The 14519-nt window shown below is 41.2% G+C and overlaps 1 protein-coding gene across 3 annotated transcripts in view; it reads left to right on the top strand.

The window, feature by feature from the left end:
* Positions 1-14519, top strand: part of FNIP2 (folliculin interacting protein 2) — a 156418-nt gene that overhangs the window by 97660 nt on the left and 44239 nt on the right. For all 3 annotated transcript variants that reach the window (XM_030191601.1, XM_030191602.1, XM_030191600.1), the window contains 4 exons: positions 4420-4491; positions 6000-6135; positions 8523-8724; positions 10464-10552. In XM_030191601.1, coding sequence (XP_030047461.1) covers positions 4420-4491; positions 6000-6135; positions 8523-8724; positions 10464-10552 — 499 coding nt within the window. The remainder of the gene's footprint in view (positions 1-4419; positions 4492-5999; positions 6136-8522; positions 8725-10463; positions 10553-14519) is intronic.

Here is a 14519-nt window from a genome sequence, read left to right as displayed (position 1 = left end):
GGTGGTCTGACCCCCTCAAATGGGATCACACTTCCCCCTCTCCTTGCAGTACTTAGTTGGTTGCTCATCTCCTTCAGGATCCAGCCTAAAACTGGTTCGGTGGTTTGTGGAATGCTCTGTGAGAACAATACCTTTTTGACCCTTCGCCTTGGCCACCACAGTTATGTTAAAGATTATTGGCTGTCTGGAACCATATGGTAATTTGCGTTTGCAATACTTCAGCCAGTAATAGCCAGCATTTTGACACAGAATGTCAATATACTCTCTTGTTATAAATGACAAAAATAATGGTGTTGCTGTGATTCCAAGCACTGGACCTTGTGAGCCACCAACAGGTCTACAGTAACTTTTAGAACAAAATAAATATAGAATATTAACCTGGCTCACAGTCCAAATTGTACAGGTGTCCCATAAATAAGAACTGTGGATATTCTGGAAGCAGAGCTGGTGTCGGATATGCTGAGGCCTAGTACTGAAATTCGGAATGTGGCCTCAAACCACTTTGGCTTTCAGTAGGCTTGGGTCCAAGGACAGTTGTCCTGCTTGCATCCCCTCCCTAGTGCCTGTTGCTGTCTGGATTTTAAGTGCATTCATTGTTGGATCCTGAACTTCTCCTTCAATAAAACTTCCAGTGAGAGGAACACTGTGGTATTTTTATTTTGCTTACGTTGTGCCCTTTACTGGATCCTAAGAGAGCTCTCTCTATTTCAAAGAGTAGCTGTGACTTACTGTTTGGTTAATTGGTGTGCAGTTTTCTGTCCCTGTTGGGTGATTTCTCTTATCTGTGTGTTCCTTTCGATAACAATATTTCATAATAGTTTGTGTTCATTCAGAATGTGGCAATAATGGTAGATGGAAACAGCTAAGAGTTTCGTATGTTTTATCTTAACACAGTGCAAAGATTAGAGTGTTCCAACAGTTGACAAATTTGTTGGCACACTCAGGTGTGATGATTGGGCACACTGGGAGGGTAATCGTCCAAAATAATTTGTCCTCTAGGTTGAAATTAAAAAACAAAATTCACAAATGACATTTTATAATCATCACAGATCTGCATGCGCTAAGATTGAAATCCTGCACTGTTTACTATATAATGACTCTGCACACGTGGGACACTAAATCGTTGACTTTAAGGGTCCTTTTACTAAGTTGTGTTAGAAAGTGACCTTTACTGCGTGCACCCTTATGCAGGTTTTTCCCATGTGCTAAGACCACTTTTCCTGCAGTCAAAAAATGGCCAATTATCCTTTTTCTGAATTAATGATCATTTGCTAACATTCAGCAAATAAAGGGCTATAAACGTCTAAATTGTGCAAAAAAACACATATAACCCGGAATAAACAAAAAGGAATTCATAAACTCTTTCGTTATTGAGGAGGAAAACGTCTGCTGTCACTTGGCTCGTTGTGGCACCCTGACAATATTCTGGGTGGCTCTTTGAACGATCTATTTAATCATTGGCCAATAACTTCCTGTGATATCTGTGTTAATTCACACTTTTATACTGGAAATTATAGGCAGCGATTTGTGTATAGCTCTTTTTTTTTTATAATTGATCACCCAAATTTTCAAAACTCAATGAAAACCTCAAACAAATGATTGCTATTTATAACAGAAAAATATTGGGCAATCAGAATGAGACTTACCTTGACAGAAAATCCCAACAGGCAGCCGTTTCAGTGTTAGCTTCTTCAGGGGATTATTCTGTCCGGGTCATCTGGAAAAGATGATGTGGCATTGACAAGATGTATGTCTTTTCCAGATGACTCGGACAGAGTAATCCCCCTGAAGAAACGGCTGCCTGTCGGGATTTTCTGCCAAGATAATTGTCACTCTGCCCAGTATTTTAGTGTTATAAATAGCAATTGTTCTTTTGAGGTTTTCATTGAGTTCTGAAAATTTGGGTGTTTGATTACATAAGTCATTGCCTATAATTTCCAGTATAAAAAAGTGTGAATTAGCACAAATGATATCACAAGAGGTTTTTAGCCAATGATTAAATAGATCACTAAAGTGCCATCCAGAATATTGTCGGGAGTGCCATAATGAGCTGAGCAACAAAAAAAAAAAAGCGAAGATGACTTGGACTTGTTTTCTGCGAAGACTGGTTTCTTTTGTTTTTTGTGATAATGAGCTGAGCGACATATTTATTTTATTTGTTGCATTTGTATCCCACATTTTCCCACCTATTTGCAGGCTCAATGTGGCTTACATTGTTCCATAATGGCGATCGCCAATTCCGGAATGAGAAATACAAAGTGGTATTGCATTAATAAGTGACAGAGTAGATTAAGCAATCAAGAATAGAGAATTCATTTTCGTAGTCAGAGATAAAGTGGTAATTGCGTTAAAGTTCATTAGTGACAGAGTAATTTAAGCAGTCGGGTATATAGAGTTTGGTTTTATCCAGTTCTGGTATGGGTTTTGTTGTCTGGTATTTGGGATGGATCATTGTGGTATGCCTTTTTGAACAGGTTGGTTATTAGTATTTTTTCGTAATTTAGTTATGTCGTGTATTGTTTTTGTGGCTTTTGGTAGTGCATTCCACAGTTGCGTGCCTATGCAGGAGAAGCTGGATGCATATGTTGATTTATATTTTAGACCTTATGAGGCTTTTTCCTTCTTAACAACAAGAATTTATGAATTACTTTTTATCTGTTTTGAATTATATAAGTTTCATGCACTAGTGTTGCCATTAGTTCACAGCCATTAACAAAAATTAGCATGTGAGCCTTTACTACCACCTGTTTTGTAGATGGTAAGGACTCATGTGCCAAATCCATGCTAATCAGCATGCAGCACTGTGGCTACACTAATTAATTCGTGCTGTCATGCCCCCTTTCAAAACAAATAACGAAAACCTTTTTTAGTGTGTGGTTTTTGCACATGCATTGTTTTGGAGGTTTTGGTTGGTTTTTTTTTTTTTTACTGTGAGATGCCTTTGTGCATCCTGCAGTAAGCCCTTCTATCTGTGGATGTGTACACTAATGCTTAACACAGCTTAGTAAAAGGAGCCCCTTAATTAGGTCTGAGGCATGCAACCATGATGGGTGATGCATAATACAAGTTACGTTGTTACAAATATAAATAGGTAGTTGATCAGAAAAAAAAACCCCACTTAGCTGATGTAAATCTCAGTACCTGCAAAGAGATCTTGCACTATTGCAGTCATCCAACTATGAGGCAAAGTATGTAGCATGAGAGTAGTGCATAAAGTTAGAGCTTCATATTCTACTCATTAATGTACTGGAGGCCACCTCATTCCAGTCTGGATTTTTGAAGTCCTTTTATAGAGGGCTCTTCATGATGTAGTTATAACCTCTTGTATGGGTTGAAAATTAATTTGGGACTCACTAGCTTAAATCAGTGTTACCTGCCTTGAGGCTGGATAGCAAACATTACTTGCCAAGGCTCTTGGTGTGGCTTTTGTGCACTCAAACCAGAATAAAGCTTGCATGGCGGGAGCAGAGCTCAATTTCCAGCTTAAGTTTTATTTTCGGTGGGTGAATCAGTCAGGGCTAGGGAGGGGGTTGTCATTGTACAGTGACAAAACCTAGTGACTGGATTTAGGGCCTATGATTTCAGGGCTCTTGAAGGAACCATGATGTGTGTCCCGAGACCGAATCCTGTCACTACGGCTGGACTGCAGTAAGTTGGGCAGGATATAAAATAGGAGAAACCCAAAACCCATGGGTAGCTGTGAGTGAAGGGTCGCAATGCCAGATCCCAGCCCTTTATCCAGCTGATCTGGAAGTCCAGAGGAGCAGGAGTAAACTTCCAGGTCATACCAAAAAAAACAAACAAACCCAAAAACCCTACTTACAAAAGAAAGGAAAGTTGATATTTGAATGTGGCTCGTTTATCAATAGGCTCATGGAGTAAGAAATGTAAGTCTGGCACATTCACTACTATAATTTAGTACTTGGGTTGGTACAGATAAAATATTTAAGGGCTAATTTTATAAAGTTTATTTTTGTTCTTATTTGACCTCACTTTGATATGACATTGTGTACTTTGCCAGTAAGTATAAACAGGGGCAGAGTGCGGGTGGCATTCAGAAGCACGCATGGAGATTTATAAAATACACCATGTACTTGAGCAATTTAGGTAGGGACACTTAGACCTTCTCAAGAGCAGCTGTAAATGTATGCCTTTCAAGGTAGGCATGATTTTTGCTGCTTACTACTACTACTTAGCATTTCTATAGCGCTTACACTAGCATTCATAGACACACGTAGGCACCTATGTGTATTTATAAAATAACACCTATGTATGTACTGCCTCACCCTCTTAAACCAGGTGCCCTGTTATAAAATTACCCATTTTACGCTAAAGCACGTTAATATTGCAAAACATTTAACAGTAGGCTCACACAATCACTTTCTTCAATTCTTAATTGGACTTGCTTGCTTGCTACAGCGCACAGCACTCCTGTGGATATGCCCAGCAGAGGACAAAATGAAGACAGAGACAGCGGCATTGCTCGATCAGGTATTTTGCATTTTCTTTCTTTCTTTAACTGATTTGTGAAGCTGGGTGTTCTCATCTCAAGGATATCTAGACTTCCTGTATTTATTTTTAACTTGAAAGTGGCAGGGAATTCAACTGAGAAGATGCCCGCTGACTTTGTCTCCCTTAGGAGAGGGTCATGGTGGCTACATTCTCTTTCAAGATTTATCTTCTTCATGCTTTTTCTGTTACCCAAGGTTGCTACTGCATTGAGTGAACATCCTTACTGCTGTTGGCAGGCCCAAATTCAGGTTTAAGCAATTGTCTTGGGTACCAGATGTGAAAGCGACAAGTGCCATACCTAAAAAGAGACTTCTCCCATTTACTTTAGGGCACTCTTCCACCCTTGCTTTCCAGTCTCCAGTCCCGCCCCCCCCCCCCCCCCCCAAACACACACACAGCTTTCCAAACCATAAGAAAGGATCCCTGCCCCTTGGTACCTGGTCGAAATGGCCCCGACAAAAAAGCTCCCAACATAATAGTCCCTGACATAACAGCCACTGTCAAAACGGCCTGCCCACAATATATAACCCTTGACAAGTTAGCCCCCTGACAAAAGGGCCTGATCAGGCTGCCCAGAATATGGGACTGCATTTTTTTCCTAATAATCTTACCTTGCCAAACAGGATAAGGTTTGTAAAGCTATGAAAATGATGACAATATTGTTTGTTTTTTTTTAATTAGCATGTTGATGGAAAAGTTGTTTCTTTAAATAGCAGAACAGATCATGAATACCAGTTTGTAGCTATAGAATTTTGTGTATTTATATATGCTTTATGCAATTGAATGCTGGTAGGAGTCTTTATCAGTGAAGATTTCGGTTGTAGTTTATTATTTTTTGAGATGTTATTTTTTCTTAGGGGGCTATTTTGTGTAGGGGCCATTTTGTCAGGGCTATTTTGTTAAGGTGTGAAATGTCAAGGGTTATTTTGTTACAAGGCTGTTTTGTCGGCTATTTTGTCAGGGCTGCTATGACTGGGTGCCCTGCTCCTCACTCTTCAGCCCTGCAATGGGTGCCAGAATCTAGTATGAATGTTACTACTGTCTGCAGACACCAAAGAGTGAGGGATCACTTAGAAACCTAGAAACATGATGGCAGATAAAGGCCATATGGCCCATCCAGTCTGCCCATTCTCTGTAACCCCTAACTCTTCCTATTCCTAAGCGATCCCAAAAGCTTATTCCGTGCCTTTTTAAAATTCTGACACAGTCCTCGACTCCGCAACCTCCACCGGGAGGCCATTCCACGCCTCCACCGCCCTTTCCGTGCAATAATACTTTCTTAGATTATTCCTAAGCCTATTCCCTCTTAACTTCATCGTATGCCCCCTCGTTCCAGAGCACTCCTTCAGTTGAAAAAGGCTCACTTCCTGTGTTGTCCATCTCGTAGGAAGCAGAATAACTCTCAAAAGTGTCCGCGAGTTCTAAATGTTGTGGTTAGTAACAAAAAAAACCCTGTTTTCACACTTTTTTGTGCTGTATTTCCACAGCCTCCCTCAGCAGTCTCTTGATCACACCACTTCCATCTCCCAGCTCCTCATACACCAGCAGCTCTGCTAGCAGCTTCCAACGCCGATGGCTTCGCAGTCAGACCACGAGTCTTGAGAACGGAATTATTCCCAGGTGGTGAGTGTTTCCTGTCCTTGGGACAGGATAGGTGAGCAACAATTGGGTCTTTGCAAATATTTCTGTGAGTGTAAGGATTTTTTTTTTTGTTCTGTTTTTACTAGTCCTAGGCCAGATCCAGTGTCACAGAAGCACATACCTGCTTTTTGGCAGGCAGCATGAGCACTGCAGAACTCATGAGATAGGTTTTGTGCATCTGGCTCTGAATGTTACTAACGAGCCCACAACTTGCGTTTTAAACTGGTTCCAGGCAGTTTAAAACGCAAGTAGTTTACCGGGGGCATGCACCAAGGGCATTTTTCCTGTCACGGTAGCAGGCAACGAAAACGGAATGCAAATTATCCAAAGGCTATTACCGTTCCGATTCCCTTACCGTGGAAACCCTAACGTGAGGTCTGCACCTCTCGTTAGGGCTCCTGTGAGGGAATCAGAAAGGAAAAGGGCCCCAAAAAAAAGGTGGTAAAGAAAAAAACAAAGCAGCGAGCGCATGTGAGGGGCGTCCTTTATGGATGTACTCTGCCTGCACTTGTGAGGGACGTCTTTTCGCCGGTTTTTTTTTTTTTTTTTTGGTCACCCCAACGCTGCTCACCTTCTGTAGCAGCGAGGAGAAGGGAATCGGGGACCTGCGAGTCGATCCAGAGTTCGGGATGTCCCTTTCCATTATGCTCCTCTTCCAGGTCTCTTCAGCTAATCGGAGTGCGTGTAGCTGACACAACAAGCTAGATGCGCTTTGATTGGCTGAAGAGACCCAAGAAGAGGAGCATAACCGAATGGGACGTCCCGATTCTCCAACTGGCTACCAAGGTAATGGTGAATGCAAAGGAGCTACAACGAATAGCTCATTTGCATTCCCTTTCCTTAGTGAATTCCCGTTCCCTACCGATTCGCTATGGAATCGGTAGGGAACGGGAATTACCGACGACTTTAGTGCATCTTCCTCTCAGTATATTATAAACTCAGCTTGAAACTGTGACAAGCGCTCTAGGAAATATGCAGAAAAGCTTGTTTCCACCCCCCCCCCCCCCACACCATTTAACCATTTCTCTGCCATGATATCTGCAGACTTTTTAAATTAACTATGAGTGATCTCATGATCCTTATCCTTCTGCACAAGGGGAAAGAAATTTGATATACCTCCTTTCTGTGGTATAATCAAAATGGTAATCTATATATTATATACAGGTACTTCACAATCTAAATTTGTTGTACCTAGAGTAGTGGAAGGTTAAGTGACTTACCTAGGGTCACAAGTAGCTACAGCAGAAATCAAACCCAGTTCCCCTGGTTTTCAGGCCACTGCACTAACCATTAGGCTTCTCCTCCACTCTGCAACTGGATCATTGTGATTCTTTTCAAATAATCCTGCTTGGAAGAACATAAGAATAGCCATACTGGGTCAGACCAATGATCTAGCCTAGTGTTCTGCTTCCAACAGTGGCCAGTCCAGATAGTAGCAACTTTCCATGCTACCAATCCCAGAGCAAGCAGTGGTTTCTCCTATGTCTGTCTCAATAGCTGTCCTAATTAGATTGCAAGCTCTGTCGAGCAGGGACTCTCTCTTCATGTTCAAGTGTACAGCGCTGCGTACATCTAGTAGCGCTATAGAAATGATTAGTAGTAGTAGTACTATGGACTTTTCCTCCAGGAACTCGTCCAAACCTTTTTTAAACCCTGATATGCTAACTGATGTTACCACATCCTCCAGCAACGAGTTCCAGAGCTGAACTATTCTTTGACTGAGAAAGTATTTCCTCCTATTTGTTTTAAATATGTTTCCATGTGATTTCATTGAGTATCTCCTGGTCTTTGTATTTTTTGAAAGAGTAAAACATCGATTTTAGTTTACATTCCTATATGGGTGAAGGCCAATATTTCCAGTCCTGCTTGAGATTCTAGTCTCTCCCCTCTTTTATTTATTTTTTTCTTTCAGTGCCTCGGGTGTCTCCTCAGGGGAGGCCACATAGACATTTCTAAAAGGAACCTAATTATTTATATTTATTTGTTTATTGGGATTTATTAACTGCCTTTATGAAGAGATTGCACTGTTGCTGCTATACAAGGTAATTAATAAGCAGGCAGAATCTGTTCCCCATTGTTGACTTTATACCTGAGTGTGGTGAGTTAAGTGGTTTGATGACAGCCTTTCTACGTGAGGCTGTCAGGGAATGGCTAAGGGATTTCTCGGGTTTTTCAGTGTTCTGAGCATAATTGCTAAGTTGCACTAATTGTCCCCAAATAAATTTGGCCAGAGGTGAAAGGCAGGAACTTCCTACCCGAAAGAATCTTGCTCAAAGTAAAGCCCCTGATGCCTCCCCCCACCACCACCAACAACAACTGCAGACATTCTAAAATCTCTGCTTGTAAAAAGTCATCTTTTCCTTTCCCAGGTCAACCGAGGAGATGTTTAGCATGGCTGATGAGAGTTGCAATTCTAACCCAGCAATGGTGCGGAGGAAAAAAATTGCAATTAGTATCATTTTCTCCTTGTCTGACAAGGAAGAAGCACAGAGAAATTTCCAGGATTTCTTTTTCTCTCACTTTCCTTTACTGGAATCCCATCTGGACAAGCTGAAGAGTGCAATTGAAAAGGTACCAAGTTTAATTCTCTCCGCGGTTTAAGTTTTTATAGTGAGAGCTACAGTCTCTCTCTCTCCTGATGGAAAGTCCACTGTTTTTATCTCCGATATTGAATACTAAATATGACCCAGAGTAAAAATTATGATTTAAAATGTTGGTTGAAAGTTTTACATTTCCCTTCTGGATAAGGCACTGACGTACAGTGCAGGTTCTTAGATAGAGCTACCCTTCGACCACAGGTTTTTGGGTCAAGGTGAACTATATAGCGGTTTACGAGAAACAAGTAATTATCCATAAAAGATCCCGTAAAGCAAAATATAACATCAACTCCCTGTAGATGCCCTTAGGATAGCATGGTGGATTCTGTAAGTTCACCTCCATGAAAAATGTCAAGTAAAACCATTGCCATCACAGTGAGTTTGCAAACGTGCACTAGCAAAATGCTGGGATATAGCAAGATTATGAATGGCTTTATCTATCAGATCCAAAGTACATGCAAAACAAATCATGAGTATTTTCACACGAGTCAAAATACCAGAGGATTTTGTAACAAATGAAAAAAAAAACTATATGGAAGTATTCAGAATGTACAGTGTAAGGGGGCCTTCATATATTTAAAATGTCCCAAACAGCACCAGTGGTAATCAAATAATCCCGAGGGTCAAAGTAAACACATAAAGACAAAAAGAAAAAGCACCAAGAAATGTCAAGTATGGGACAATCAATAGTCCTTTAGTAATAGACCCGACATGGGTCGTGTTTTGACATAAATACACTTGCGTCAGGTGTCGGAGAAACGGACACCTGAGAATTATTGTAAAAATAAAAGCTTATAAAGCCGCAGTGCACTCAAGCCAACAACTGATGGCATTCAAAGTGAAACAAAGTAGTGTAATGAACCGCCTGCTTACCAGCGTTTCCTTGTTCATGCCAAAAGATGCTTGATGGCCCTTGGTGCTTTTTTTTTTTTGTCTTTCATGTATCTTTTGGCATGAACGAGGAAACGCTGGTAAGCAGACAGCTCACTACCAGTGGCGTTCCTAGGGGGGCTGACACCCGGGGCAGATCGCTGATGCGCCCCGCCCCCCCCCCCCGGGTGCAGCACGACCCCCCCCCCCCCCCGGCACACGCCGCTGGGGGGGGGGGGGGTGCCGCGCGCCTGTCCGCTTCGTTCGTTTCCATGCTCCCTCTGCCCCAGAACAGGAAGTAACCTGTTCCGGGGCAGAGGGAGCACAGAATGAACGTAGCGGACAGACGCGCGACACCCCCCCCAGCGGCGTGCACCCGGGCGGACCGCCTCCTACCCCTTGGTACGCCACTGCTCACTACACTACTTTTTCACTATGAATGCCATCAGTTGTTGGCTTGAGTGCACTGTCTTTATAAGCTTTTATTTTTACAATATTTCTCAGGAGTCTATGACACCTGACGCAGGTGTATGTACACCAAAAGACGACCTGTATCGGATCTGTTAATAAAGATCTCTTGATTGTCCCATTCTTGATGGTCCTTGTTGCTTTTCTTTCTGTATTTAAAGAACCCTTGCCAGCTCCCCCCCCCCCCCCCTTTTTTTTTAACTTTACAAAGAAAGTACAAACCAACTTGAGTAAAAGGGGATTGGTTTGCTTTAGTTCTCTGGTTGATTGGTGTTACATTTTTCTAAATGATTGCAAATTATGTGTCACTACTACTTGATAGGTGGTAATGCTACTTTTTGGTTATTTTGATTGTGTTTTTTCCTTTAATTTCAGGCCATGATTTTATGTAGAAAGATAGCAGACTCTAGTCAGAGAGTCCAAGTTTACATCAGCCGTGTAATGGAGGCCCTGGGAGAATTCAGGTGAGTTGGGAACCAAAGCCATGATACCATAGAGTCCTTCCATAAATGGCCATTTGTACAACATAGTGGTTCTTCCAGGTGGGAGGTTTCATTTTCTGGACATGCAAGGGATATATTTAAACCTGTTGTGTCTGAGAACAAAACTCTATGGGAAGCACAGCTAAAGGTATGTTGTTAACGGAGTAAAACTGGGCCGGCGTAGGATATTGTCTTGTGCTGAAAAGGGGAAGTAAAGATAAAAGTAAGCAATGGAGACTGTTTATATCGGGTTTTGTTTTGTGAGCTTGGGCTAGATGTAGCCTTGGGGTATGGAGGGCTTTTATCCATTTGGGTAGAGGAAACAGTTTCTTGTCTACAGATTACATTTAGGACTTTCCTGGTTTCATATCGCCTTTTCTATTTCCTATTGTTAAACAGAATACCGATTCACCTAGCATGGCTTCCTTAAACTGATGCCAGGGTCAGTTCATGGTCTGGAAAGAGAAGAGTGGGAAGGGCCTCATAAATGAGGAGTTTAAGGGTTCTGCAGCAGTAATTACTCTCATAAGAGCAGTGAAACTGAGGCTTTGAGTATGTGGTTTGTATAGGAGGAAGCTTTGGGTGAAAACCACAACAGATTCCAAAACAAGGAGGATGTTCTGTAGCAAATTTCAGGGACTTTCTTGATTTCACTTCTGATGAGCAGTTCAGGGAGGGGAGCAAATGGCTTCACTAAAGAGGAAGGGGATTAATCCTGCTGCAAGTTCAGGTTTTGTCTCTATAGTGTCCTTGTGTTCAGTCACCCACTGTGAAGTTATTGTTCGAAGAAAGAAAAGGTTTGTTTTTTTTTAATTTCCTTGAACTCTATTCCCAGCAGAGGCGTTCATTGTTGCAGTGCATTGTAAAGTTAGTTCTCTGGTCACTGAAGCAGAATACTGGTCTTTATAACACCCCATAGGTTAGAGTGCAACCTGATCCCATTTTGAACATAGTGCCAGAAATTTGAAGTCTGTTAACACTGGCTAATTTGTAAACACAGAAGAAATGTGTGAACCTTTCATGATGCTTAGGTTCCCCCTTTTGATACAGGAATTTGCATATACTTAATGATTAATGTCAGAATAGATTCTAAATATTAACATTTAAAATGCAAATGTGATCAGCTTTTTTTTTTTGTTTTTGTTTGTTTGCAGCTGTGAATAAGATATAGTAATGTGTTCTGCACCTGTATCTGCAGCATAGGTTGAAAGCTAAATCTTTTGCTCGTATAGCTTTCATGAGAACAGAACTGCAGTAGAAAAATGAAAAAGATCAAAGCACAGCTTGTACCTTTAGTAGCGGTCAGTTTTCAGTAGTTTCCAAATCAGATTTATTAGGATTGTTTAATTTATCTGAGCTTATTATGCAGCACTGAGATTGACTGTAGTGCTTTTTGTGATAAATCCAGTGGACATGAGTGCTTGCTCTAAAGAATTGTTAGTCTGAATGCAGGGTGATTTATTGATGGGATTTAAGGTTGCCCAGGAAGTAGAAAACCTGTGGATCTAGAGTGGATGCCAAATTTACCACCGTACACAAATATCAAAGGACTTGGCCACAATCTGAAGACTGAAATAGAAATGTATATACATTTTTATTAAATTATCTGAACAAGGGGCCAGCACATGCACAGTGTCCCTGGTTAGATTCCTTTCCTCAGAGCTGTGGGGGGTAAGAGAGTGACCAAATTAGGAACAGTGGAAAAGGAGGAAATGCAGGAGAAATTCTTGCATAGTTGCCAATGAAGGCTTATGGTGCCCAAATCCCAGGCACTGGATTCAATTAAGTTTTATAAGGAGGGGGAAAGGGAGAAAGGACGAATTACCTGTCAAATAGAACAGAAACCTGGGTTCTCAAATTGGAGAGAAGCCTTCTCTTCAACATAGGTTTCACCAGTGCATTTTTCTAGCAAAAAAGGTGCCGGTACTCAAATGCCAGGCCATTCTTCAGGGGTGGGGTGATCACTGAGGGACCCATCCCACAATAGCCAGGCCCCCTGCAACCAGTCACAGAATGTACGACAAGGCAGAATTGGTGAGTAGAGACTGCACTCTTTCATTAAAACTTGGGGACCATGGGTCAATTTTAGCAGACAATGGAAAAGGTGCCGGTACTCAGTACCCCCTCAAAAAAAGCCCTGGGTTTCACACAAGCTTCCTGAGAATTTAAACCTGGCACTCTTGTGTTTTCTAGTGCTTTCCTTTAACGGGTAGATTACAAAGTCAGTGAGGTGACTGTTACCCAAAACTGGATCCACTGCAGGTTATGACCCCTTTTACTTGACTAAGAAGGATGATTTAGACATGGTGCGCAGGAGCTTTTGAGATAGTGGGCGTTCATTATCTGCCTTGGCATAATTTCTGTGTGGTGGCCAAATAATAGATATGCAAGCTATAGAGAATTTTGTACTGTCCAAGATCAAAATGGCTACTGACAGTCTACATTAAAGCTGTATAAACAAATCTTCTTCTGATTTTTAGAGTAACCAAACTATGGCTTGTTAACCTGCTGTTTACACAGAGCACACATTAGTATGTATTGCTATCAGTCACTGTGGACAGTATGAGGTTATTTTAGAATGCTTGCATGGCTTTTATTCGTGTTTACACGTGTACATGACCACCGCATGTAAACAGCTATTTTACACACACAGATGTGAAGTGTGCACAGTTTCTAAGGGAGCATGTTGTGGATGTATTTGCAATGGCAGTACACATGCAACTTAAAATTATGCGTTGGCATTTACATTTGTTCGGAAGTGGGTATATCAGCTATCTGTTTGTTCGCACTTGCAATTTTCGTGAGTGAGGGAGCAATTAATTGTGCTTACCTCTGGGGTGTTTAAAACCACCTCATAATTTTTTTTCTAAACATTTTTTTTTCGCTCTGTTCCTTAATTGGTTCTTCTGGACTTCCAGATTTAAATGTGTAGGATGTAAAAATCAGCACTTAAAAACACACAGGACCAGGTGATGCTACTCTGTGTGAACCTGTTTCTTTTTTAAAATGTTTAGTCCCACTGGATGTACCAGCACTTCCATATGTGTTTCCTGGCATCCTTGTACATATTTTACTAAAGGAGCTGCATTCAGCAAGTAGTCGTCTTAGGATTCCATCTCTTTAAGAGGCTCACCTTGACTCTACTCGCTCCTGTGCTTTCTTCTGGCTTGTTCCTTCCTTCCTTGCTCCCATTCGCCCTGAGCCTTCCTACCCAAAATTTAAGACTCTCCGAAAAACTTACTTATTTGAATTGGCCTTTTCCATTTCCCCAGACTCAGGTGGTTCCTGTCAAATTCACTAGCCTTCTGTCTTAACCTATTTTTTTCCTCTCATTTATTGGCATTCCTTTCTACCTGTTTTTACTGTTTTTAAACATTTGTGTACATCGCTTTGTTATCCTTGTGACGAAAGGTGATTACATTTTAATAAATCAAATACATAGTGCATATCCTGATGGCCAAATTCCTACCTTGCTGCTCTATACAAAGTCAGGCTTTTAGAGACTAATTTTAAAAATCATTTTACATGCAGAATTGGCCTATCTTTATGCAGTTTTTGCGCAGTGGTTCTTGGAGGCATAGGGGCAGAACAGGAGTAGAGTTGCGATGTGTGTGCATATTTATAAAATTGTGTGTACATGCATAAAGAATAAATACATGTTCAGGTCCAGTGTAAATTTCTGCATGTAGGCTAGAGGGCTAGTTGAGTACTTGTATTATAAAGCTACATAGTTGCTTTATAACACAAATAGATGGTATTTACTAAAATAGATGGTATTTACTATCTTTCAATTGGGGAGATACTGTTGAAAGACCAAACCAAAACCTCAAACAAATTTTTCCTTTAATTGGAGCTTAATATAGGCCCCCTGTGTGAAATGTCCAAAAAGGTGGCTATTTTCTAGAGGCACATTTTTGGCATTTTTTTCATGGACGATTGTTTGATTATT

This window comes from Microcaecilia unicolor, chromosome 2, assembly GCF_901765095.1.
Source record: "Microcaecilia unicolor chromosome 2, aMicUni1.1, whole genome shotgun sequence".
Classification (NCBI taxonomy): domain Eukaryota; kingdom Metazoa; phylum Chordata; class Amphibia; order Gymnophiona; family Siphonopidae; genus Microcaecilia; species Microcaecilia unicolor.
Note: the sequence above shows the minus strand (reverse complement) of the source record. Positions and strands in the feature narration are given on the sequence as shown.